The sequence below is a fragment of the Dendrobium catenatum genome, unplaced genomic scaffold (genome assembly GCF_001605985.2).
Source record: "Dendrobium catenatum unplaced genomic scaffold, ASM160598v2 fragScaff_scaffold_1693, whole genome shotgun sequence".
NCBI lineage: Eukaryota > Viridiplantae > Streptophyta > Magnoliopsida > Asparagales > Orchidaceae > Dendrobium > Dendrobium catenatum.
Window position 1 is genome coordinate 145,182 of NW_021320155.1, and position 24,582 is coordinate 169,763.

The window sequence follows — 24,582 nt, forward strand, 5'->3', positions numbered from 1 at the left end:
TAGAAGAGAGTGTTTGAGACCTTTACAAAGGATATGTTGTACCTATGACCCTTGATGGTGAAAGAGTTCACAACAACCTATATAGTCATGAAGCAAATCTAGTGGTCCAAAATGGAGGGTATGGGTAAAGATTGAGTTTCAACACAATTGCAGACTAAATGATGAATGCTTAAATAATTGATAGGCTCTTACATCATATTAAGAGGGAGATAGAATTAAAAGGGATATATTTTAAATGAATTTTCATTTAACATAAGCATATACATACCTACATATAGACAAGAGAGGAAAACAATAAAATGGAATATATTCTCAATAATGACAATATTACAATAGTACAAAATGCAAATTCCTATTGTAAATTAGTTATCACATATGATAGTTTAGATATGGTAATAAAACTAAAGCAATGAGTGGGACAAAAATATGGACTAAAAGCAATCAACCTTCATTTAATGATTTTATCATTCATAAAAACGCATTGGATGTTTATCAAGAAAAGGTATTTGGTATTCTATTTCAAAATTTTAAATATAGGGACCATAAAACTTGTTTAGCAAGAATATTTGAAAATCATTGTATAGGATCACAAAACATGTTTGGCAAAAATATTCTCTTCATGAGAGAAAAAAACAAATCAAATGACATATACAAATTACCCTATATACGAGAGATTATTACGTGCGAAATCCGAACGCATCTAAAAGTCAATTCTGATGCGTCACATCACCCAAAATACTATGTATTGAAAGATATAACACATTTAAATTAACCTCAAGATGCATCTGAACTCCGAACTTAATAATTTTCTCCAATATTCAGTGGCTCTAATCCTATCAATAAAAAAATTATATTGCCCTACCAAAAATTTTGATTGTAGGACCAAAATGAAAATTAAGTCCGTTCACTTAAATGGCCATCAGTCATGAAAAAAAAAAATAATCAATAATGAATGCCTAGAGGCTACAAAATTTTATAAAATAAAAAATAAAAAAAGAACGAAAATATATATTTTAGAGCAATTTTAAGATATATTTAATTAAATAAAAGAGGGAATGATTTTTATTAATTTTGCTCTGAAAAAAAAAATTTTTTTGATGTTTATTTTGAAACTAATTCGAGAGCACTGTTAAATTTAAATGTGTTATCCATAATTAAAATTTTAATTTCATGTAAATTTAAATAATAATTGATTAATTTAATTAAACAATCATGAAAATATGTTAATTACTTAATTAGTAAATTACATTGAAATAAAACATAGTAAACTTTAAAAAAAAAAAATTATTTATTTATTTATTTGATTATTTAAAACATAATGAATTTAAATAAAAAAATCTCTTTTAGATAATTAATTAATCAATCAATCAAAAATGCAATAAACATAAAAAAACAACAAGAGTGAAAAGTTTACACTAAAATCATCTCTAATATAACAGTCCTAATAACTCAAACACAAATTAAACTCAAAACTCAAATAAAAACTTAAACAAAACTCTAAACTAACTCACACTCAACTAAATTCAAACTCAAACAAGCTCCAATAGTGGGCAAATTATTGTGTCCGGTGTCCGGATTCGTCCGGACACCAATCCAGTGTCACCACATCACCAAAATATATCAGGACCAAGTGTATTTTGGTAACGTGGCGTCACCAGATTGGATGTCCGGACATCCGGTGACCGGACGCAATAATTCGCCCCAATAGTGAGAGCTCCAAACACCTACAAAACAGATAAACAAAACCAAATTCAGTGCTATAAGTAAAAAAAACATTGCTAAAGAAAAAAGTCAGCGAACTGAAACTAAAACAAATGTGCTAAGGCAAAAGGAAAGCTACTGAAGCAAGAGAAAGTGAGACCAAAGTAACTATTTCTAAGTTCAAACTAAATAAAAATCAACAAGCAACTTCCAAGAGAAACAATAAGAGCTATTCCTAACCAATTTGTTAGGGAACCATCTTAGCAAAGTAATAAAACATAGATAAACCCCAAATCAAAACTCTAGGCTACTTCTAAACTAAATGGTAAGATATGTTCTTAATCAATTTATTGGAGAAACTTTTAAGTGAAATAATTGACCCTAAACTCAAACCTAAACTCTCAGGCAACTTTCAATGGAAATAATATGATCTATTTAATCAATTTGTTAGGGAAACTTCTAAAGGATGTAGCACATCATAAATCAAATTCAAACTAAATCTAAATTAACATGCAACTTTTAATAGAAGCAGTAAGATAAGACATCCAAAACCAAAATTATTAGGCAACTTCTAATGGAAATGATAAGACCTACTTTAACCCGTGTGTTAGGAAAGCTTCTAAGTGAAGTGACAAACTCGAAATCAAAACAGGAAACTTTAATAGAAGAAGTAAAACTTATCACAAACTTAAACTACAACCAACCTCTACTAGAAGCAGTAAGATCTTTCATAAGCTTAAACAACGAACAACTCCTAAGTGGAGCTATAAGCCCCATCCTAAATCTAAATCACCAAGGCAACTCCTAAGAGGAGCAATAAGCTCCATCCCAAATCAAATAATCGGGCAACTCTTAAGCGGAGCCATAAGTCTCATCATAAACTAAATTATCAAACAACTCCTAAGCGGAGCCATAAGTTCCATCCTAAACAAAATTACCATGCAACTCTTGATAGGAGAAATAAATCTCAAACTAAACAAATTAACAGCCATTCTAACATATATAAGCCCCTAAACTTAAACTACACCAAAACTAAAACCAACATCTAGCCACCTCAGTCTACTTGGAATCCTTGAGAGGAGACAACTTATATTTGCAAATAAAATTTTTTTATAAAAAAAAAAGCTTATATTTGCAAATCAAATTCTTTGGACGTTGCAATCAATGGTTTGTTAGCATTGGTAGATTGAGATCTACAATATTTATAAGATAACGGAACTATAGGATCTTAATTGAGTCTACCCCTATTCCCTCATAAACAATAATAAAACTTAAAATTCTAAACCTACACTAAAATGATTCATCTATAATCGAGAGTTCTCTCCTACGAAGAATGATGGATAATTAACTAGGAGGGCTTACACTCATACGAGTAAGTATCCAAATCTAAATAAACCTCGATATGAACATCAGGAAAAATCTGATTAATTAAAAACCAAAGGAAAATGGAACCTAAGCCTGGAAAGCAAGGTTTGTGCCTAACGCCATTTGTCTCGAGCAAACAGATTTTAGCCGAGCTCAACTCTTCGAAGCGAAAGGGAAAAGGCTTTTATGGAGAGACGCTTAGCGATCCAAGCTACAACTACTCATACTGAGGAGAAGTTCTCTTGGATAGCCATTGAGGTTGAAAGCTTGGAGCAGGCTTTATTTTTATTAACTGAAGAATTAGATTTAGCACATCATCAATTAAACATTGCTTAGAAGAGTCGGACGATGTTGCAGGATCGATTGATCAGGATTTGACAGTAGATAGGCAGCATTCTTCGGCCCTGGAGGAAGAAGAGGCGAGGTAGGCTGGAGCGGATGGATCGAACTGAGGTTAGAGGCTCTCGTCTGTGGTAGCTTGTGAGCGGGATAGAATATCAGAAAACGAAACCTTTGTTTCGTTCTTCTTAACGACGAGACAGGGTAGAGATCGTGCGTCGCGACGTGAAGAGATGTGAAGAGATGGCCTGCGGGGCTGCAAGTATGTGTGAATGGCACTGGACGACGTTGATTTAAATTTTTTTTTTTTTTTTTTTCATTCCTCTGTAATGGTTAACAGTGATACAACGATACAACGGTTGGGTTTTATAAAGAATTATTACTGTGTCAACGAGCAATGAGTGGAACAATTATTACATCCTCCGACCAGATGTACCTCTACGTCCGGTCAGAGGCCAAATCTCGCCAAAAAATGAGAAATACAAAACAATAACGAGGAATACCATCACGTGAAGACCCAATACCGAGTTATACTGAGCCATACCGAGTTATACAAAAGTTGTACCGAGTTTTTCCTAGGAAAAACTCCGTACAACTTTTGTATAACTCGGTATAGCTCGGTATAACTTGGTATTGGTCTTCACAAAGCGGCATTCCTTGTTATTATCAAATAATACCTAGCAATACCGAGCAAATACCGAGTTTTTTTGTCTGCCTCCGACCGGACATTCCTCTACGTCCTTACACCGGACCTAATAAAAGATGAGTGACGATTATGTTTCCTAAGGCAACGGTTATTGATTGTCAAACACTAAAACATACCGTGATAGCCAAGACTTCTTACTTATTTAGTGTGACTACTGAAATACATGTTACTGATTCATTGCTACTGTACAGCTTTATTGATACTATATTAATTTACTATTACTGTATGGATTACTATTATATCATTGATTTATTATAGTGTCCACTGAATTTATTGGTACAAATACGAGCATTGATATTGTTATTGAATTATTACTAATACTATTAATGATTCCCTGCTATTGTTAGTGTTATTAATTCACGCTACTGATTATTGATACTATTCATATGATATATTGAGCATGTGATTAAGATATTTATATGATATTGATACTGATATAGATTAATTAGATAGTACATGTACATCATTATGAGATTTCACTGCATTAATCTAAATTCGACAGTTCTTTACCGATGCTTTAATTTTATCACTTTATATGATTGTTTTATTGATTGATAGTATTGATACAATGACTGCTTCACTTATTTACTGATTTCTCCACTATACTACTATGCATGTGAGTTTTATTATTTCTGCACTGATTCTTGATCATATAACAATTGTTATGAATTGATTAATGAGATGCATATTGCTTCTCTACCATGATTTGAATTTAGTGATAGGATTTTAATGACATATTGGGCTTTTTAGCTTATTATATATAGTTTAAATGATTTCAAGTCAAGACAAAATATCAAGTTTGAGATTGATCAAATAAGAGTTCTCCAAATTTACAGTTATTTTATTTTTTTCTGGTTTTAGCTTCTTTTTTTTTGTATTCGGGATTGGTGATGATAGATTATAATTGTATAATTTCTGAGTATTATATATGATTTTTAAGTCAATGAATATAGATACATATGAATTTTTTTATCAATAAAATTCATTTTTGCTGATATATGATTTTATTATTGATCAATGAGATTAGATAGCTCTAGTTGTTTTAAAAAATAATAAAAAAAGAATTATTAAAAATTAAATTCTGAGGTGTAACAAATAGCCTATACAACAAAGCAACATCAAAGTAATTAATTTTGTTGACTAATAATGTGTATAAATCTATATAAATTAGTTAGTTATAAACCCTTGATTAATTATTGCATAAGTGATTTTCTAGGTTTATATCATCTTTACTTGAATTTAAATTCATATAATATTTAATTAAATCATTTAAATAATAATTGAGATAATATTTATGTTCCTATGAACTTCTCATAATAGTATGTGAGGAGGGGGTACTTTAGGCACTTGTTAGTAGGTGAGTAGAAAATTAAGGCTATACTAACCATCAATAATGAGATAATTAAACTCATTAACATTGAAATAATCATTTTTTAAAAAGCTCATTAATGCCATTTTACTACACAGTAAAATCTATGTAGAACTAATAAAAGGTGACCAAGTAATGACTCCTTAAAAAGTGAAGAGGGGGATTTACATACACATCACTTTATTTCATATTATTTACATATCTAACATGTTAAACTTTAATATTACAAATCTATCACTTATAGAATAAATATGGGTGCATTGAATGAAATTTTAAAATTTATAGAGTGATATGGGTGATAAGAATGAAATATATGAATGATATATTTGATATTAAAATTTTATATGAGTGGTTTGAATGTAATATTAAATTTTAGGTGTTAGACATGTAAATAACATGAAATAATATGATATTTATGTAAATCCCCTATGAGAGTCAAGTAATGACTCCTTGAAAAGTGGGGGCGCTGACTACAACTTTATTAGAAGAGAAAGAATTTGCTTCTCTTCTTCAATCTAAAAATTTAGTCCCTCCCCAAAGGAAGATATAGCATCCAAAAACAGACAAAAACAACTAAGACTACAATGGGAAAAGAAAAAAAAGAGTAATATTAACATACCCAATGCATAAGGCTTCAGATCAATGTAGGGTCTGAGGAGGGAGAAATTATTCTATGTGTAGACTAGACGGCGAGAACCGTTCGGATTTGCTGCCCTTTATCTGCACTTTTGCTGCGCTTTTCTAAATATTCAACAAAATGACAGCAAATATTCATTTATAATTACATTTTTGTTGTCATTTTGCTGTCCTTTTGTAAATACTCAGCAAAAGGGCAGCAAAAGGGCAATTATCAATGAATATTTGTTACCTTTTTGCTAAGTAATTATAAAAGCGCAGCAAAAACGCAGCAAATTCGAATGGTTTTCATCGTCCGATCTCCGTACAAAATAATTTCTCTTGAGAAGGATTTGATGTCCTTATGGATACATTTCAAAGATTAGAATTTATGATCTTTTTTTTATTATTTTTTATTAGAATTTATGATCTTGAAATCACAATGAGACAACATAATAATTGTTGCAGATCCGCGCCCCAATAAAATTGTATTTATCAAGCTTCTAAAAGCATAGATAAAATAGAATTGATACATTTTATTGATAGGTTGGGCAACTTGTAACTTTTTAGAAAATAGGAAATCATCATTGATAAAAAGCAACAATGACCTATAAATAAACTGTCCTAATTAAAAGCTAGCATGCAAACTTCAGAATATAGTAACAGATCAAAAGAAACAAAGTAAACTGCAAGTGCCATACCAGTCAAGGAGTCATGATGGCTGCATTAGTTTCTTCAATCTGGAATAAAACTCAGACAGGTATCATAGAGATTCAGCTACTGCATCGTTATTCACCTGTATCCCACATTGTGTGTAAAAGCTAACTATGCTCTGATCCAATTTATAGTAGTGGACCATTTTATCAAGAGGTTTCATGTCCAGGTCAATGAAATAAGCCTGCAAAGAATACTCTATGTTAGATTTATGTGCAAATTACTCAAGTTTCAAAAACAAGCCATATATAGAAAATGAGCCAATTAGGAGTAATTAGCATGTGAGTATAGAACATCTGGGAATAGAAGCTTGAAACAATGTAGAAAAAATCATAAAGGTTCGTTTGGAACAGCTTGAAGAAAGGATGAAAGCTTAAATAAATGAGATCAGGTTTGTATTGGATGGTTGAAATCAGCAAAAAGAACATTGCAAACTCAGGCATGGAAAGCTAAGGCTTTGTTTGGGATGGCTTTTTTATTGCTTCCTAAACAGTTTTTTAGTATAAATATTTAAATTTTTGTACTGAAAAGCTATTTTAAGAAGCATTAAGAAAGCCATCCCAAATGAAGCCTAAATTTACTGGTCTACTTGCGCTGATTGTAAAATCATCAAAAGTCAGAAGTGGACGTATACAAATCCCAATGGACGACAAATTAAAATTGCTGAGAAAGTGCTCATAAGCTTTTTCTTCTTACTTGCAGGATGCTTTATCAGAAAATGAGTGAGATATACCTTGTAATCAAAGGTCTGCTTAGATGACTCAAGATGAATGAAGTCTTGCGAGGAGTCACTTTTTTGCTGAGGTCTAAAGCTGATCATTAAACTGCAATCCTTTGCAGTGGCAGCTATTAGAAAATCCCGTACAATTTTCAAACTTTCCTCAAAAGAAAGAGTATGGAGCCAATAATACTTCTGTACTGATTCAGAGTCGCCTAGATTTTTGCATACCATACAAGGCTCCGAAATAAGATTGTAATAGACATGAATGGTTCCTTCTATGTCAAATACATCAAGCTTTTGAACAGCCAGAAGTCGGTCAAGTACTCCTGACCTGAAAATTGCCTCAGAGACAAGTTCAATAAAGGTAGCTAATCTAAAGCCAAATTCTCCTTGTATGAGTACCTTAATTTGATCTTCAATGCTAGCGCCTATCTCACCAGATTGATTAGCAGAATATACTGTATTTTTACTGCTGTCTGATCCATCCAAGTTTCCAAATATGAGGGAGCCATTCAAAAAAATTCGGAAGTTATTATAAGGAGTTGAAAATAGTGCAGCAATGGCTTGGTTTATCTGCTCTCTAGATCCAGATAACAGATCCAGTGGGTTGTATTCACTCGGCTGGGATATCTGAAATAAGTTAAAACAAGCAGCTCACATAAAGATTTGTTTAAATTTATTATCATTAGTCACAATGCAAACAGAATCCTATCTTATCTAGAGAACTAGATTAATTCAGAGAAATTAAATGGGATTTCATGGTTCTTCATAAAATTTGGGACCCGAATAAAAAATAATTTAAGTTGAAGAAAATGATCCGTAATTATTAACTCGTATAACAAATTTGATGCCTAAATTGCTTGCCCTCTTCGGTTTTAATCTTTATATAGAAAATAACATATAATATACAAAGAAGTGATGGAATGATTTGCTCAATCAGATTTGTCATCATAAAGTCGAAAATAAGAATATTTCTAAAATATGAATATTTATAGTTATAATAACTAATCATACATAATATAGGGAATAATTGATATAGTAATTAATGCATATCTCATTGATATATGTTGATACCTCCCCACAAATTAAGTAGCCTCAAGAGTGATTAACTTCAAAAGTCCTCTGAACTATCCAACTAAATTCTTCCTCACAGATAACTTCCTCTCAAAAATTCCACAAAAAATCTTTGGATGGCATAAGTCCACGTCCACAAACAACGCAAAAGGGTAAATTTGATCCTAGAGACCTTAAATGTATCTTTATTGGGTATCCCTTCACTCAAAAAGATTATAACTGTTATCATCCTACCACCGAAAAACTCCTTAATTCAAAAGATGCCACCTTGGATAAAAAACGAAGTTTTTTTTTCAATCAAACTCATATTCAGGGGAAAACTTTTAACTGGAAGAGAAGTTTGATAAAACCCCTTTCACCTTGAAATTTCAATAATAAACTCTAACAAATACATACAGTATACCCCTTCATGTCTCTACAAAAAGGAATAAGCTCAACCAAAAACTCCAACAAGCATAAGATTTGGAAACGTTAATAGGTAATAATGATGAAACCATCACTATGCATTATCCTCTATATCTCACAACCTAACATAAATTTCTACATTTTTTTTTCACCTAACCATAGAGCTTTTTTAATAAGCATAAGCTTCAATTCCATAACAATACCATAAACTCTATTTGAGGCACTTGAAAATAAAAATTAGAAGAATGTCATGAGGGAAGAAATGAATACTCTGGAAAAAAATCACACTAGAGAGATTGTTGAACTATCAAAAGGAAAAAAAACTATAGGATGTATAAATGGATTTTTTTTGTTAAATATAGAATAGATAGAAACCTGAAATGATACAAAAATAAGATTGGTAGCCAAAAGATATACTTAGTCCAATGAAATTGAATATCAAGAAACTTGTGCTACCATTGAGAAAATGAAAAAAAAAAAAAATGCAACCTAATTTCTCATGTAGCCAATCGTAAACGATCCATACAACAGCATAATGTAAAAATATATTTTTGTAGATAGGTTGAAAAAGTCTATAATAATAGACCCACGACTTTGATTTGATAACTCTTCAACAAAAAACAAATATACACATTAAAAAAGGCTCTATATAGCCTTAAACAAACTCTGAGAACAAGGTTTGAAAGATTCACAAAAGTAATGAATGAAGTTAGATAAAGTCAAGGGGATCATATCCTCTTCAAAAAACACTCCTCCATTAATAGTAAAATCTCAATTCTTAATATATATGTTGATATAATTTTTTTTCTCTCTATAAAACGAGTCTCTCAGGAAAATGTCTAGTTAAGAATTTGACATTAAGGAGTTGAGCAAGCTCAAATACTTCTTGGGCATATAAGTTTCTCAATTAGAATAAAGAATATTCATCTATCAACAAAATATGTCATATATATACTAAACGAAACAAAAATGATTGATTGCAAACTTTGTGAAACCCCAAGTGAACCAGGTCAAAATTAGATCTAAATGAAGACGGAAAAGAAGTAGACCTAGGACAACATCAATGATTCGTTACAATACTAATCTATCTATCCCACACTCATCTAAACATCACATTTCTAGTAAGTCTCATCAATCAATTCATACACAGATCTAAAAAATTTTACCTTCAAGCTACTCATAGAATTCTTAGATATCTTAAATCAAGTTCATGCAAAGGAATTTTATATAAAATGTAGGATACTTTATAAATCGAAGGCACACTGATACAGGCTATGCAGCATCACCAGTGGATAAAAAATACATCAATGGATATTATATATTTTTGGGAAGAAATCTAATGACATGGAGGAGCAAAGAACAACATATTATTTCAATGATCTAGTATTGAATCTTAACTTGGAGCTTGCCTAAGTAATCTACAAGCTCCTAAAGATCAAAATTATCTCGGAAATTTTAAAATCAAATGAGAATGACTAATGAAGATATACTATAACAATAAATCTTCTATCAGCATTGCTCATAATCTAGTACAATACGATCGTACCAAGCAAATGGAGGGCGATAAGTATTTCATTAAAGTCAAACTAAAAAATGTTAAAAGACATAAGAACCCACAAGTCAACCAATCTTCATGAGGATTTTTAAGCAAACAAATTAATGGTTGTAACCATTGGCAATTACTCTTTGGGATTTTTTTTTTTTTTTTTTAATTAGCTTTGATTTATTTCCATTATAAGATTTTTAGAAATATATATATACTTCCACACTTTGTAAAAAATGATACAAAATTCAAATTAATTTTCATATATTTCTACTTTTCTTAAATACTCCCACATATATCTTGTTCTCTTATATGGCATTAGATTAAGAGTAATTGCCAGATCAATGAATCCATAGATCCAAGTCATGACTCTTAACATCTTTATTTCTCTATTTTGCCAATTTTGGATGTTCAGGAGCATGAACACTTTCATCAGTATTTTCATCAATATGTCCCCATAATTTTTACCTGAGTCAAACACCAAAAAAACTCTGTATTGAATATGGGAAACATAGGAAATACAGGACTGACAAAATATGTACCTCTCCCTGATGAAATTTCAGGAGTTGATGCATTCTAAATCGTGTTACAGACTTCTTTACAGCATTTTGCTTGGCTATGAATTTTGAAGACGGAAGAAATCCACACTTTGGCTGATTCTCAGTCGTGTAACCAAAAGTCATGCAATAACAAATAAAAGAAACTCAGTTCAAAGACGAGGAAGGTAAACCCAAAAAAGGAACAGCCTGTTTGTGTTGGAAGTTACCTTTATTTCCACTGCCACGCATACATCATCTTTAAGAGAACCTGAGATGAAGCTGAATAACATATACGTAAAATTCAAAGCTAATAAGCACTGAGCTTATTTTTGTCTTGATTTATGCATACTAGTGAGTCCTATGTGTGCCAAGGCTTGAAGTATATAGGGATATAAGTGGAACACTTTAAATGTACAACCAAACGAAGAACCCCAGATGAGGTACTCTATCGTTTTGAAACATTTCCTCTTTAACTTTTGGCTACAATTTTCTTAGAATACTATTGGATATGGCTTTCCAACAGAAAATTAAAAGGGATGAGGGTAGGGGTGGTAAAGCAAGTCAAATACACTTTTCAATAAAAGAACCACAAAGAAAATATATCAAAGATTAAATATTTCAATATATAATTACTCATTTCCTCTTCAAATTTTCCAATTAGAAGGAACCGTCCAACTTTCCATCAGAACATAAAATGGGTTAGTTCATAAATCAAACCAAGCCTCCTCTTTGAACCTTGATTGAGGTGTGCTCATCTTGAAGAAGTCAAAACCTTAATTTGCTGAATACTGAGTGAATTACTTTTTCTTAAATGCACAAACCAAAAAAAAATAAGTATACTTAATAACTATAATTGATCCTTAGGCCACCTATGAAAAGAGGTAGAAATGCAACTTTCTGAATCTAGCATCAGCGATGATGAAATCACATTCAAAAAAATCACATGTAGTTGTGGGCTCCTACGAATATTAGTGCAGATGAAACATGAAAGTGTAGACTTGCATATTAACATGTATCATATAACATATAGAAGTAGCCTTTACCACTAGAAAAAACTGAATGATCAGACATAAGAAGTGCAGAATGCGAGAGGAGATCAACTTCAGTTGCATGGAGTCGCCAAGGAGGACGCTGAGTGTGAACGTTCTTTTCAACTGACTCTAGGAACTCCTTTGTTACAAATATGGGTACCTGGCATACGGTAAGCATGCTATTTTTCACAATTACTACAATACAAATAAAATAATCAATTGATGTTACATAATCATCATCATTAACATTAGCAGTATCACAACTATTAGGCTATATTACGCTTCAAGTAAATGAAATGTAAAATTTACATTAAAAATACTACCTCTCAATTGAAAAGTAAGAATATCGTTTTTGGGCTCGTTTAGTTAAAAGTAAATTGAGAAGCCATTTAAACCCCCAAAAAGAAATGCAGAGTGAAACGAAAAATAAGACCAACAAAGTTCAATGAGCTCCAGCAAATCACCAGCAGTGAACAAGTCTATCTCCAATGAACTGTAACGAGTTGAGGGGGGGCCATGATACATGGTCTAAAGAGTTTTGATCAGGCTTAGACAAGCATCAATTACGAAGAATCAAAGAAACAAAAAAAATAAAATAAGAACTTAAATTATATCGTTCCAAACATTAATGGGTTTGAACATGTCACAAAAACTACCATTAATGAAACATAAGAGCTTTTATTTCCATGTCAACATTTTAAATATAAACTTAGCAAACTGACAAGCATTTTAAACTTCATCCAATCAAATGAAGCCAAACTTGTTTCAGTTAAGGAATACAAAAGGAAATCATTTGTTTATTTTAAGAATTACAATGTAGGCATTTAAACAATGGGTTTGAACATGTCACTAAAACTACCCTTGATGAAACATAAGAGCTTTTATTTCCATGGTCAACATTTTAAATATAAACTTAGCAAACTGACAAGCATTTTAAATTTCATCCAATCAAATGAAGCCCAACTTGTTTCAGTTAAGGAATACAAAAGGAAATCATTTGTCTATTTTAAGAATTACAATGTGGGCATCTAATCCTGAAGCTGACAAAGGACTAAAGAAAATAGCCTCCCTTTGAATCTGATTGATCTAACATCACTGAACTTCGCAATTGTTAGCATTTTATATTTTTTCACAATGACAAGTGAACAGCAGTTATTATAAGCAAGATAAACACCATTCTCCTTTTTTTAAAATAAATATATCCTTTTTTTAAATAAATATATCAAGAGATTCTGAAGAATCACTCGGCTGCACTGACCAAATAAAACTCATTTTGTCATACTTATCTCCACCAAACTAAACTTAAGCAAAGAATGGTGTTTGTATGCTTTTTATCAAAGACCATCAAGTAAAAAGTTACTGATTATGGCATCAATTGACAATTGGTAGCATTGCTAAAAAAGCATTCCAAAAAACATAATGAACATACCCCTCCATCTATGTGCTTGGAGTCTAAGAGAGGACTCATCACTTGTACTGCAAAAACCTGCTCAGCAATCTCTTTTGAAGTAGATTTGACAAGTTGTGGAATGTCACCCCATACGAGTTGTTCACACTCAGAGAATAATCTTTTACGTTCAATTACTGACTGAACTTCACTCCGCAAAACTTTGTGAACACGTAAAACTTTGCCAACCTGTTGAATACAAATACAAATTCAGCTGTCAACAATCAAACACTAAATTTATCTATTCACGAAGACTTGGAAAAAAGAACGACTTAACGTACAACAACAATACCAAGTTTTTATCGCACTATATGGGTCGGCTACATGAATCCTTTTTCTCCATTGTGTCTTGTTAAGAGTTAAATTCTCATTTAAAACTAATAAAGAATGGTAATTTCTAATATTTTCTAACCAAGTCTTTTTAAGTCTATCTCTATCTTTCTTAACATAAGTCAAATCTAATACATCTATTTTTCGGAAGGCCTCCGTTTTATGTATAATAAAAAAAATTCAAAGAAGCAACTCGAGGAAATAATAACCACATGTATTTAAAACATTTACACCATATGTTACAACAAATTTCAAAGGATACACATATTTAGACAAACCACTAATATTAACATGTAAGGTATGCTAAAATTAACCTCACATAAGAGGTAAATTTCCATTGAAATACCCATAATAATAATGTAAAAAATAGAAGGTTATTATTTCCATAATTTTTACCCTTTCCGATAGCATTATAATGGAACGGCTAAGCTTGTGGGCCCTACTAGGGTGGACGGTGAGGGCAAGGAAAGGGGGGTCAAAGGGAAATTAATGACTTACAATAAAAGACAAAATTTGGGAGGAAATTAGGAATATGATATCTAAATTCAGAGAGCTTATTTAGGGCTAATTATGTTATTTTATTTTCGTTATGTGAATTGTATTTTGCAGTAGTTTTCTTTGGAGTTGTTCCTAGCAGCGTCTAGGATTTGTGGAGAGCCGATCTACCTCTTGAACAGTAGATCAACTTGTATCTTGGCTTGTTTTACAAAAAAAAAAAAATCTTTCTCGCTATTTTTTTATGGGCTTTCTCTTCGTTATTGTTGTTTTTGCTGTGAGGAAAATGGATTCCTATCAAATTGGTATTAGAGCACCTTTTTGGGACCTATGGTGGCTAAGAAGATTGATGCGTTGGAGGAGAGGCTTGTTGGGGAAGTTATAAATATGATATCTAAATTCGGAGAGCGAATCTCAGAAAATTGAGGGAAGGATTTTGAATCTATAAGTGATGATGAAATGAATGTTAGAGTTTTAAGCCAAGATGACATTACCAAAGTCAAGGGCATCATTGACCGGATAAGGAAGTGGAGAAAACCCTAATATAGGGACGATGAGGGAGGATTGAGAGATGAAAATGTTGAGGGAAGAAGAGGGGATGCCACCTTTGGAGCCACTTCCAAGGAGGGGAAAGGGTGAAGGAGTGAGATTTTTGGTGGAGCTACAGAGTTTGGAAGAAGAGAAGACGGGGATAAGATAGAAGCACTAGACATGGCTCAGCCACTCTTCCAGCAATATCGAGAGGTGTTCTAGTCAGTTCATGGGTTGCGTCCTTTCCAGGAACACGAGCATGCTATCATCTTAAAGAAAGGAGTCTCACCAATAAAATATTCGTCCGTATCATTATCCCCAAATCCAGAAGGATGAGATCGAGAGATTGATCAGGGAGATGTTGGAGGCAGGGATCATTCGACCTAAAATCAGTCCATTTTTTCAATACCTTGCAATTAGTCCAGTGCTTCATCAGTAATTTGTTTCGTTCCACATTGAGGATAAGATGGCTCTTTGGGAGAGGAGTACCTGTGGGCCCCACTAGGATAGACACTGGGCAAGAAGAGAGGGGGGTTAAAGTGGGATTAATTGCTTACCATAGAAGACCAAAATTGGGAGGTGATTAGGAATGTTTATTTAGGGAAAAGGGGTTGATTTGATTGGGAAGGAATTATGAAAGTTTATTTAGGGAAAAAAAAAACTGATTTGATTGGGAGGAAATTATGAAGGTTTATTTAAGCAAAGATGGTTGATTTGGAAGGGAATTATGAAGGTCAATAAAATGACATTAGCACTCAAATGCATCTTTGTTGGATATTCTGCCATCCAAAAATGATACAAATGTTATCATCCCCCCACCAAAAAAACCCTTGTCTCTATTGATGTTATCTTTAATGAACAAAATTCCTATTTTACCACACGTCATCTTCAAGGGGAGACTATAATAAAGGAAGATGCGAAAAGTGAGCTTGCTCCTCTTGACCTTCCTAACCACCACAAACGAATCTTCCTGAAAACAAAAATAGGGACCTGAAGACAAAGCTTTCAATAGATTTGGGAACGTATATTCTAGGCATACAAGCTCAGACTATACTACGAAGCAAATCCAAGAATCTGAACTATCTCCTGAAATTAAGGTAAACACAAACTCATCCCCACCCTTGTATCCCACAACTAACTCTATTTCCTTCAATAATTTTCATCCTCTCACAAAAACTTCTTGGTTACATTAGAAGAAATTCATATTCCTAATAATATTTCTGAGGTCTTATCCAATGAAAATTAAATAAATGCCATGAGAGATGAAATACAGGCTCTAGAAAAGAACAATACATGGGAAATCATCAAGCTTCCAAAAGGATAAAACAAGTTGGCTGCAAATGGGTATTCTTTGGAAAATACAAAGCTAATGGTACACTGGAAAGATACAAAGCAAGACTAGTGGCAAAAAGATATACTCAAACTTAGGGCATCAACTACTAAGAAACTTTTGTACCTGTAGCCAAGATGAACAGAGTCATGATCCTACTTTCACTAGCAGCTAAATACAACTGGCTTCTAGAATAACTAGATGTAAAAAATGCATTACTACATGAGATTTGGAGGAAGAGATATTCATAAAAATATCACCAGGATTTAAGGAAGAATCTAGAGGTGACAAGCTATGCTGGTTGAGAAAAGCCCTATATGGGCTAAAATAATCATCAAGGGCCTGGTTTGAAAAAGATTATCAAAATTCATGCTTCTTAATGGGTATCTACAGAGTCAATGGGACCATACACTATTCTTTAAATACTCTGACTCAGGGGGAGTCATAATACTATTAGTATATGTTTATGATATTATCCTAACTAGAAATAATGAAGAGGAGAAAGATAGTCTAAGAAAAAGTCTTACCAAGGAATTTAACATCAAAGAACTTGGTATTGAGGTAGCCCACTCTAGTAAAAAAATCTTCATTTCACAACAAAAATATATCAAAGATCCTCTAAAACAAACAAATAAACTAGCTTGTAAACCATCACCGGCATCAGTAGAACCTAATCTTAAGCTGGGGGAAGTTAGAGAAGATCTAGATGTAGATAAAGGTGTCTATCAGAGACTTGTATGGAAATTGATCTACCTTTCCCACACCAGACTAGATATAACATTTGTTGTAAGCATGGTCAATCAATTTATGTAGAACCCAAAACATACTCATATGCAAGCGATAGACATGATACTGCACTACCTTAGGGGAAACTCGGGAAAAGGGATTCTCTTTAAAAGAAATCACGGAATAACCCCAGAAGCATACACTAATGCGGATTATGCAGGATCACCAGTTGACAGAAGATCTATCTCTGGATAATGCACATTTCTTGGAAGTAACCTAGTTATATGGAGAAGCAAGAAATAGAATGTAGTGGCAAGATCTAGTGCAGAAGCATAATATAGAGCTATGGCATTGGGAATATATGAATTACAATGGATCAAAATAATTCTAGAAGACTTTAGGATCAAGTAGGATGATCCCATGAAGCTACATTGTGACAGCAAATCAGCAATCAACATAGCCTACAATCCAGTCCAGCATGACAGGAACAAGCACAAAGAAGTGGACAGACATTTTATTAAAGAAAAACTAGACGGTGATCTAGCATGTATCAATCATGTATCGTCGAAAAATCAACTTGCAGACATCCTTTTCAAAGGATTGGATAGCTTTACCTTTATCAGAATGATTGTAAAGCTGGGAATGACAGATCTATATTCTCCAGCTTGAGAGGGAGTGTTAAATCCCAGCCTCCCGTTCCAAAGATGATCCCATGGCTATAAACAGCAATCCGTAGGAAGACCGCCTGGATCACATTAAATTCCTTCCATGGCTAGGCATCTGATTTAGAAAGGATTGTATTACTCATTATTCTGTAATTATTTAGAGTTATTTATTTCTTTGCCAATGCACCTTGTATAGATCTATAAATAGGGAGTATGTTGCATAATAAAATTCAAGCATTTCTCTCTCAAACTTTCTGATTACAACAAAAGCAATAGCAGATCATGATAAGAGACAATTGATGACCAAAGGTTAACAATAAACAGAAATCATCAAGCAGCCGTCAATGATGAGACCAGAGAGTTAACAAGGGAAACATGGAATCAATCATGGCAAATCAACATCAGTATGGTCGCGAGAAAATGGCATAGAAAAAATCAATGTAACACTGCAACTAATGAGCAAAGGTCGGCATCGTTGAAGATGGTCAGTGAGGCTCTCATGACAATGGATCATTAGTGAGGGCACAGATCATTGATGTTTGGATGTCGATCATGGTGAAAAAAAAGGGACTGCTAGGATTTGCATCAGACGATAAAAACCAAGACATATAGGGCAATAGTGCTGAAGGCTGCAAATGTCTCCGGAGATGAAAGCCAAGATGCAATAAGAAATTAGAAAAAAAATAGTATCTAACAGCCATTGCCAAATCCCAAGTCCTAGATGAGAAAAGTGGAGTGTTGTGTTAGGTAGTCGACAATCAACGTAAAACTTGTCGAATAATAATGACATAAATCCTTTAAGAAATTGTGTTAAAGCATATGATAAAGTTCCAAGAGAAGTGCTATGGAGAGTTCTTGAAAATAAAGGAGTTAATAACGCTTATATTAAAATTATTAAAGATATGTATGCAGGAGTTATGGTTTGACCAAGTATTTCCCTATTTCGGTTGGATTACATCAAGGATCAGCCTTAAGCTCATATCTTTTTTCTTTAGTCATGTATGTTCTCACTAGACATTTGCAAGAGGATGTACCTTGGTGTATGCTTTTTGCTGATGATATTCTTCTTTTTGACCAGACTAGAGAGGGAGTTAAAGGTAAACTTGAATTATGGAGATCAACCTTAGAGTCTAAAGGTTTTCGGTTGAGTAGATCTAAAACGGAATATATGGAGTATAATTTTAGTAGTAATAGACCTAGTGAGGGAATTGTAACTTTGGGCGATCAAGTCATTAATAAGAGTACATGTTTTAGATATCTTGGATCTATTGTTCAGAGTGATGGTGAAATAGATGGGTATATTATTAGCACAATTCAAGTTGAATGGTTGAAGTGGAAGATTGCATCGGGCTTGCTGTGTGATAGAAAAGTACCCCTCAAACTAAAGGGAAAATTCTATAAGGTGGTGGTGAGACCTACAATGTTTTATGGTGCCGAATGTTGGCCATCAAAAGAGAAGCATAATAATAAGTTAAATTTTGCAGAGATGAGGATGCTCAAGTGAATGAATGACTTTACCCTTAGATATAAGATGCAAAATGACCATATACGTGAGAAGGTTGGAGTAGCTCCAGTGGAAGATAAGATTAGAGAGAGTCGTCTTAGATGGTTTAGTCACATAACACGACAACCTTCCGATGACCCGGTTAGAAAGTAGAGGTATTAGATTTGAATTATGTTAAGAAAGGTAGAGGAAGACCTAAAAAGACTTGGTTAGAAAATATTAGAAATTATTTTTCTTTATTAGATTTAAATGAGAATTTGACTTTTAACAGGACACAATGGAGAAAAAGGATTCGTGTAGCCGACCCCACATAGTGGGATAAAGGCGTGATATTATTGTTGTTGTTGTTGTTCACGGTATCTGATACAAGGCAATATATGGGTCAATTTTTGGGGAGAAAACAAGGAAACTAGTTTGCAACAAGATGGTAAAAATGTCTATTGTAGTATACATACAATAACATTCACACTTCAAATACATACAAGATTTATTTCTTCAACAACTGAGGGTTCCAACATTAACATAATGCTTCAGTTCAATATTTGTCCAAAATTTTTTCACCTGAAAATAGAAGCTTAAAAACTATAAGAGAATGTACCATGAAGAAAGTAGCAGTTACCTCATGTGATTCTACTTCAACAATAAATATTAAAAAGAACAAATTCGGAAATTTTCATAACTAAAGATCACAAAAACATCATTGTACCAGAAATGGAGATGAACCGCAATAACCCAAGACAAGGTTTGCACCCCCTTCGCCTTTGTAAATCCAATCTTTTGCATCATCTGATGTTAAGGTAATTGCCATCTCACACGCCTAAAAGCAAACAATATACTAAGCTAGTTACTGACATTATTTTATTAGTATTGGTATAAATTAACTGTAATGTAATTTTTTCAAAAATAGAAATTAGTGGTATCCTTAACAATGGATGAGCAATGAAATTTTCTGTGAGGTAATGCAAGAAACAGCCAAGATTCACTATCCAAAATCAAACAAAACAAATTAAGAAAAGAATTACATAAAAGTCTTCTAATAAGCCAAGGCTCTTCAGTCAGAAAAGAAATCATTGCTAAGCCAAAAAAAAAGGAAAATAGGATATCAACATAAGCGTGATAACAGAATCCGGGATTGTAACATAAGCTATCAAAATTATCCACTTTAGTTTCACCATTAAATTTTAGAAAGCAGATCAAAACTACAAGGAAAAAGAAATCAAGACATGAATATTAAGTGTTAAAACGCTGCATATTTGATTTGCATGCATACAGAAAAAACTAAGAAAAAAAACCATGCATCAATACACAATTATTTTACGGCTACCAATATATCTCTTATAATCATTCTCAAGAAAGGGGCAGAGGAAGCTAGGTTTAAACAAATTAATTATCAATAAACTAGACAAAATACATAAAAACATTAGTAGAAAAATAAAGGACAAAAGACATCCAAAGAAATTTGAAAATGGAATTGAAAACATTTACCTGTCAATTGCAATTTGCAATCATTCCCACTAACAGTCAATCGAATTTGGAAGCCAAAGATAGAATTCAAAGACAAGTTTTTTCAAACAACAATGACAACAACATCAAGCCTTTATCCCAGTACGAAGAAGAAGAGTGATGCGGACATCCAACCGTTCATGCCTATCTGAGGAGGAGCTGAAGATCGACGGTCGTGATCGTTTTACGTTATCTTAAATTTTTATTTGTAATTTTTATTTAATTATGCGTTTTCCATTTTGACCCGTTTTTAAGGGTCTAATCTTTCGTAAGCCCTAGGGGCATGATCGTCTTATTTTAGTTTCTTTTATTTCTGAGGTCTATATATAGAGGCTCTTGCTAGTGTATTGACATGATGGAGTTTTAATAAAAAAAAAATTTTTTGTTCTGCACTTTTATTCTTTTGGAGGACATTAGTGAGAATCCCTAAGGATGGAATCGTAGTATCCACCAGCCACAAGATGGGTCCGGGCTCGTGGCTTGAAGTCTCTTGGTGAAGAGCAACGCATTACCCGTTAGTCTTCAGAAGAGTCTAAGGATCGCAGCTCTATCTTTTTTTTCTTTGTTTTTTATTTTTCCTTATTTCCTTAAACTGTCACCTCCTCAAGCCCTCCACCAAGGCGTCGATCTTCTCACCCCATCATCTCCACACCATCGGCCTACACCAACCCCTCCCTTCCTCCTCCCTCCCCTTGGCCGAAATCCAACAAGGCCCACCCACCCACCAGCCACCTCTTTGCCTAATATCACTTTCCTCCAAAACTCCTCTTTCCTTATTTAGGATGTCATTAATTTGAAAAGATTTTAAATTCGAATTAATCTAATTTGAATTTCAAATCCACCCTCATTAATTTTGGAAAGTTTCTTTATTTATTTAATTAATCAATTCTGAAATTGATTGATTTTAATTCCATACCCAAATTTCAAATGCTTTCCTAATTAGTACATCTATTTTAGGAAGCATCCTCAATTGATGCAAATCTCAATTGATGAAAATCTAAAATTAATTCAGATTTGAAGTTATCAATCAACATTCAATGCAAATATCCACATACATTGAATGTGGTCGCTCCACTCTCCCGTCTAAAATTAATTTACGGCCTAAGATTAGGGAATATTAATTACCTCTTCCCTCCTTTATTCTTCTTGTTTAAAATTCGAAATTGTTAAATCTGTTCCACCAAAATCTGCAATTAATTTCAGAGTTTGAAATTATCTCCCCCACCTCCCGTTCTACATCAAAGAGTCTAAGCCTTTCTCAAGTTTGTAGTGAGAAAAGGCCTAGGGAAGAAGTAGAGATTGGGAAAGGTTATGGAATTTGCATATGACAGAGGTTTATGATCCAAAGCCAACACGTAAGCCCAGGAAAGACTTTAGGAGCTTTTTGGTAACATGATTTAAGCAGAATTTAAGCAAGACTTAAATTAAATCCTACCAGAAGGTGAAAGTCACAAACTTAAATCCTACATAATTTGAAATCCTGTTTCTCCCCTACTTTACCATAAACCTAGTTTACTAAATCCAAGGATACAATATATTTAACTTATATTTGTGTAGTATTTAACTCCTCTTCTCCTTCAAACACCATTGATCCAATTGATGCCTGCCCCCATAGAGCTAAAAATAATATACACCGACAAGACCAATAAAAAAGAAAAATCCCCATCAACATTAAAATCATCAATCTTGGAGCCTATTATATTTTGGAAAATGGAGTGACGAAACATTTTTCTGTTATTTTTTCCCTCCTAGAAAATAGAATTTAAGCTCCTCTGTGCAACAAATGCTAATAGCTAATGCAACAAAAAGAGACTTCAGATCACCTATATCCCTAGCATCAACATGATCATCAGGAGCACGAAGATCTAGAAGAACTGGAGGACTGGATCATTAATAATGAGCGTAAGCACTAATTCCAAGGATCCAAATTACATTCCACATTTTGAGGGAAATATATCAAAACTAATGGAATTGCGACCATTTCATTAGAAGACTGGATTTTATCAAGTAAATCATCCCCACTGTCACAAATATTGGGAGGTTTCTGCAATTATGTGTGCAGATTGAAGCATTATAAGAAGCTGTCACCAAATACTAAGCAAGAAGAATAACAAGGGAAATACAAACCAAACACAACCTTCTGACCTTCAAGCATTATTAGAAGTTGTCACCAAATTCTATGCAAGAAGATTAATATGGGAAATACAATCAAACAAAACCTTCTGCCAATAGCCTTTAGATGTTGAGCCAATTCAAATTTCTTTCGTAAGAAGAGGGAAATATCAAATTCAATCAAAGCCCTACCCATTGACAACCTAGATAGCATAACAATAATAGCATCCACCTGAAGAGATTTATCAAATATTACAACAATTGCCACTTAGCTAAAATCCTTCCCTTTTGTCAAGCATTTTGATCTTTCCATATCAGTCCAATTCTATTTGACTCTACCTACCAAAATTGACATTATCTGGAATATTAAACAAGTGCTAGAATTAGTTAATTTAAATTTATCCTTGCCTTCATGAACACAAATCAGGATCTGTACACATATACTTTAACTTTAACAATAGGGCCGGAATCAGTGCCATACCCTAAACAAAAGAATGGATTAAGGTGGGCTTCGGATTTCATTTGCTCTTTTTTTTTTTTGCTCATCTTTTTCTTGTTTGATCTGCCGCAGTTAGAACACCACAATATTCGTCCTTTTGGGGTTAATGCTCTCAATGGTGAATCGATCATTCGCTATTATAAAGTTGAATTATCGCAATGTCCTGTTTTGCATGGCCTTATATAGGCTTTGATTGGGATGGCTTTCTTACTATTTCTTAAAACAATTTTTTTAGTACAAAAATTAAATTTTTATACTATATTTTTTTAAGAAACAGTAAGAAAGCTATCACAAACGTAGCCATGATCTTTCCTAGACATAGTTAAAAAGAATTGATTGGTTTTTCTAAAGAAATATTTAAGGGAAGTCGGGGTAGGAGTTGTTGAATCAATGTTGTATTATCCTCATTTTATTTTTTTCAACAAAAAAAGCACTGGGTACTCCCAGAACAAGGCTTTGTGATGACTTTATTGTTGTTTCTTAAAACAGTTTTCTAGTATAAAAATTTTAATTTTTGTACTAAAAAGCTACTTTAAGAAGCAACAAAAAAATAATCCCAAATGAAGTCTAAGGCTTTGTTTGAGACAGTTTTCTTACTGCTTCATAAAAAAATTATTTTTTTTATACTACTGATTCAAGAAGCAAAAAAGAAAGTCATCTCAAATAAAGCCTAAGGGGGTGTTTGGTATCGGATTTATTTCTAGTTTTTAGTAGGATTTAGGGTAAATCCAGCCAAACGCAACAAAGTCGCCGTAAATCCGGGTAAATCCGCTAAATCCAGGTAAATCCTAATCTAGAAGTCGGATTTACGGGATTTGGCCGAAGAAGCGCGCGAAAGGGAGAAACTTACCTTCACAGCGAGCTAGCGAGCTCCCGTCGTTGCTTCAGATCAAAATTTTGTAACGTCCGATCCGACAGGAAGGGAACGTCGTCGAAGGAGCTAAGTCGAACAGCGACGAGCCGAAGAAGCGCACCTCCTGCGAAGCAACGAGCCGAACAGCAAGGACACCCTAGACGCCTCAGCCATCACTATTTAACTTAATTAATATAATTTAAAATATTAATAACTAAGTAAAATAATTAAATATTTAATAGTAGAATTAGTATATAAATTAATTATCTAATTTAACTTAATAAAATAATTAGTAATTAGAAATTAGTATAATTATACTATACATTATTAAACATAGAATTAATAATATAAATAATAGTTAAATAATTACAAAGCAATAGAAATCTTAAGTGATTAATGAGATAATTAATAATAAAATTTATAATTTAAACTAATAAAATAGTAATTAAATTATTAATTAAATAA

The 24,582-nt window shown here is 33.0% G+C and overlaps 1 protein-coding gene across 2 annotated transcripts; it reads right to left on the bottom strand.

The window, feature by feature from the left end:
- Nucleotides 1–1,387: 1,387 nt before the first annotated feature.
- Nucleotides 1,388–24,255, bottom strand: LOC110094659 (inositol-pentakisphosphate 2-kinase IPK1). 2 transcript variants are annotated; one of them, XM_020819929.2, is made up of 9 exons: nt 24,115–24,255; nt 19,857–19,967; nt 13,552–13,758; nt 12,135–12,282; nt 11,319–11,359; nt 11,095–11,205; nt 7,543–8,160; nt 6,797–6,993; nt 1,388–1,724 (listed from the first exon to the last, which is right to left on the bottom strand). In XM_020819929.2, exons 2-8 carry the CDS (start codon nt 19,956–19,958, stop codon nt 6,859–6,861), a joined length of 1,362 nt encoding a protein of 453 aa, XP_020675588.1. In that variant the 5' UTR covers nt 19,959–19,967; nt 24,115–24,255; the 3' UTR covers nt 1,388–1,724; nt 6,797–6,858. The 2 variants fall into 2 exon arrangements, with proteins under 2 accessions (XP_020675588.1, XP_020675589.1); XM_020819930.2 differs by lacking the exons at nt 1,388–1,724; nt 6,797–6,993 and having other exon boundaries at nt 7,703–7,861; nt 7,933–8,160.
- Nucleotides 24,256–24,582: the final 327 nt, after the last annotated feature.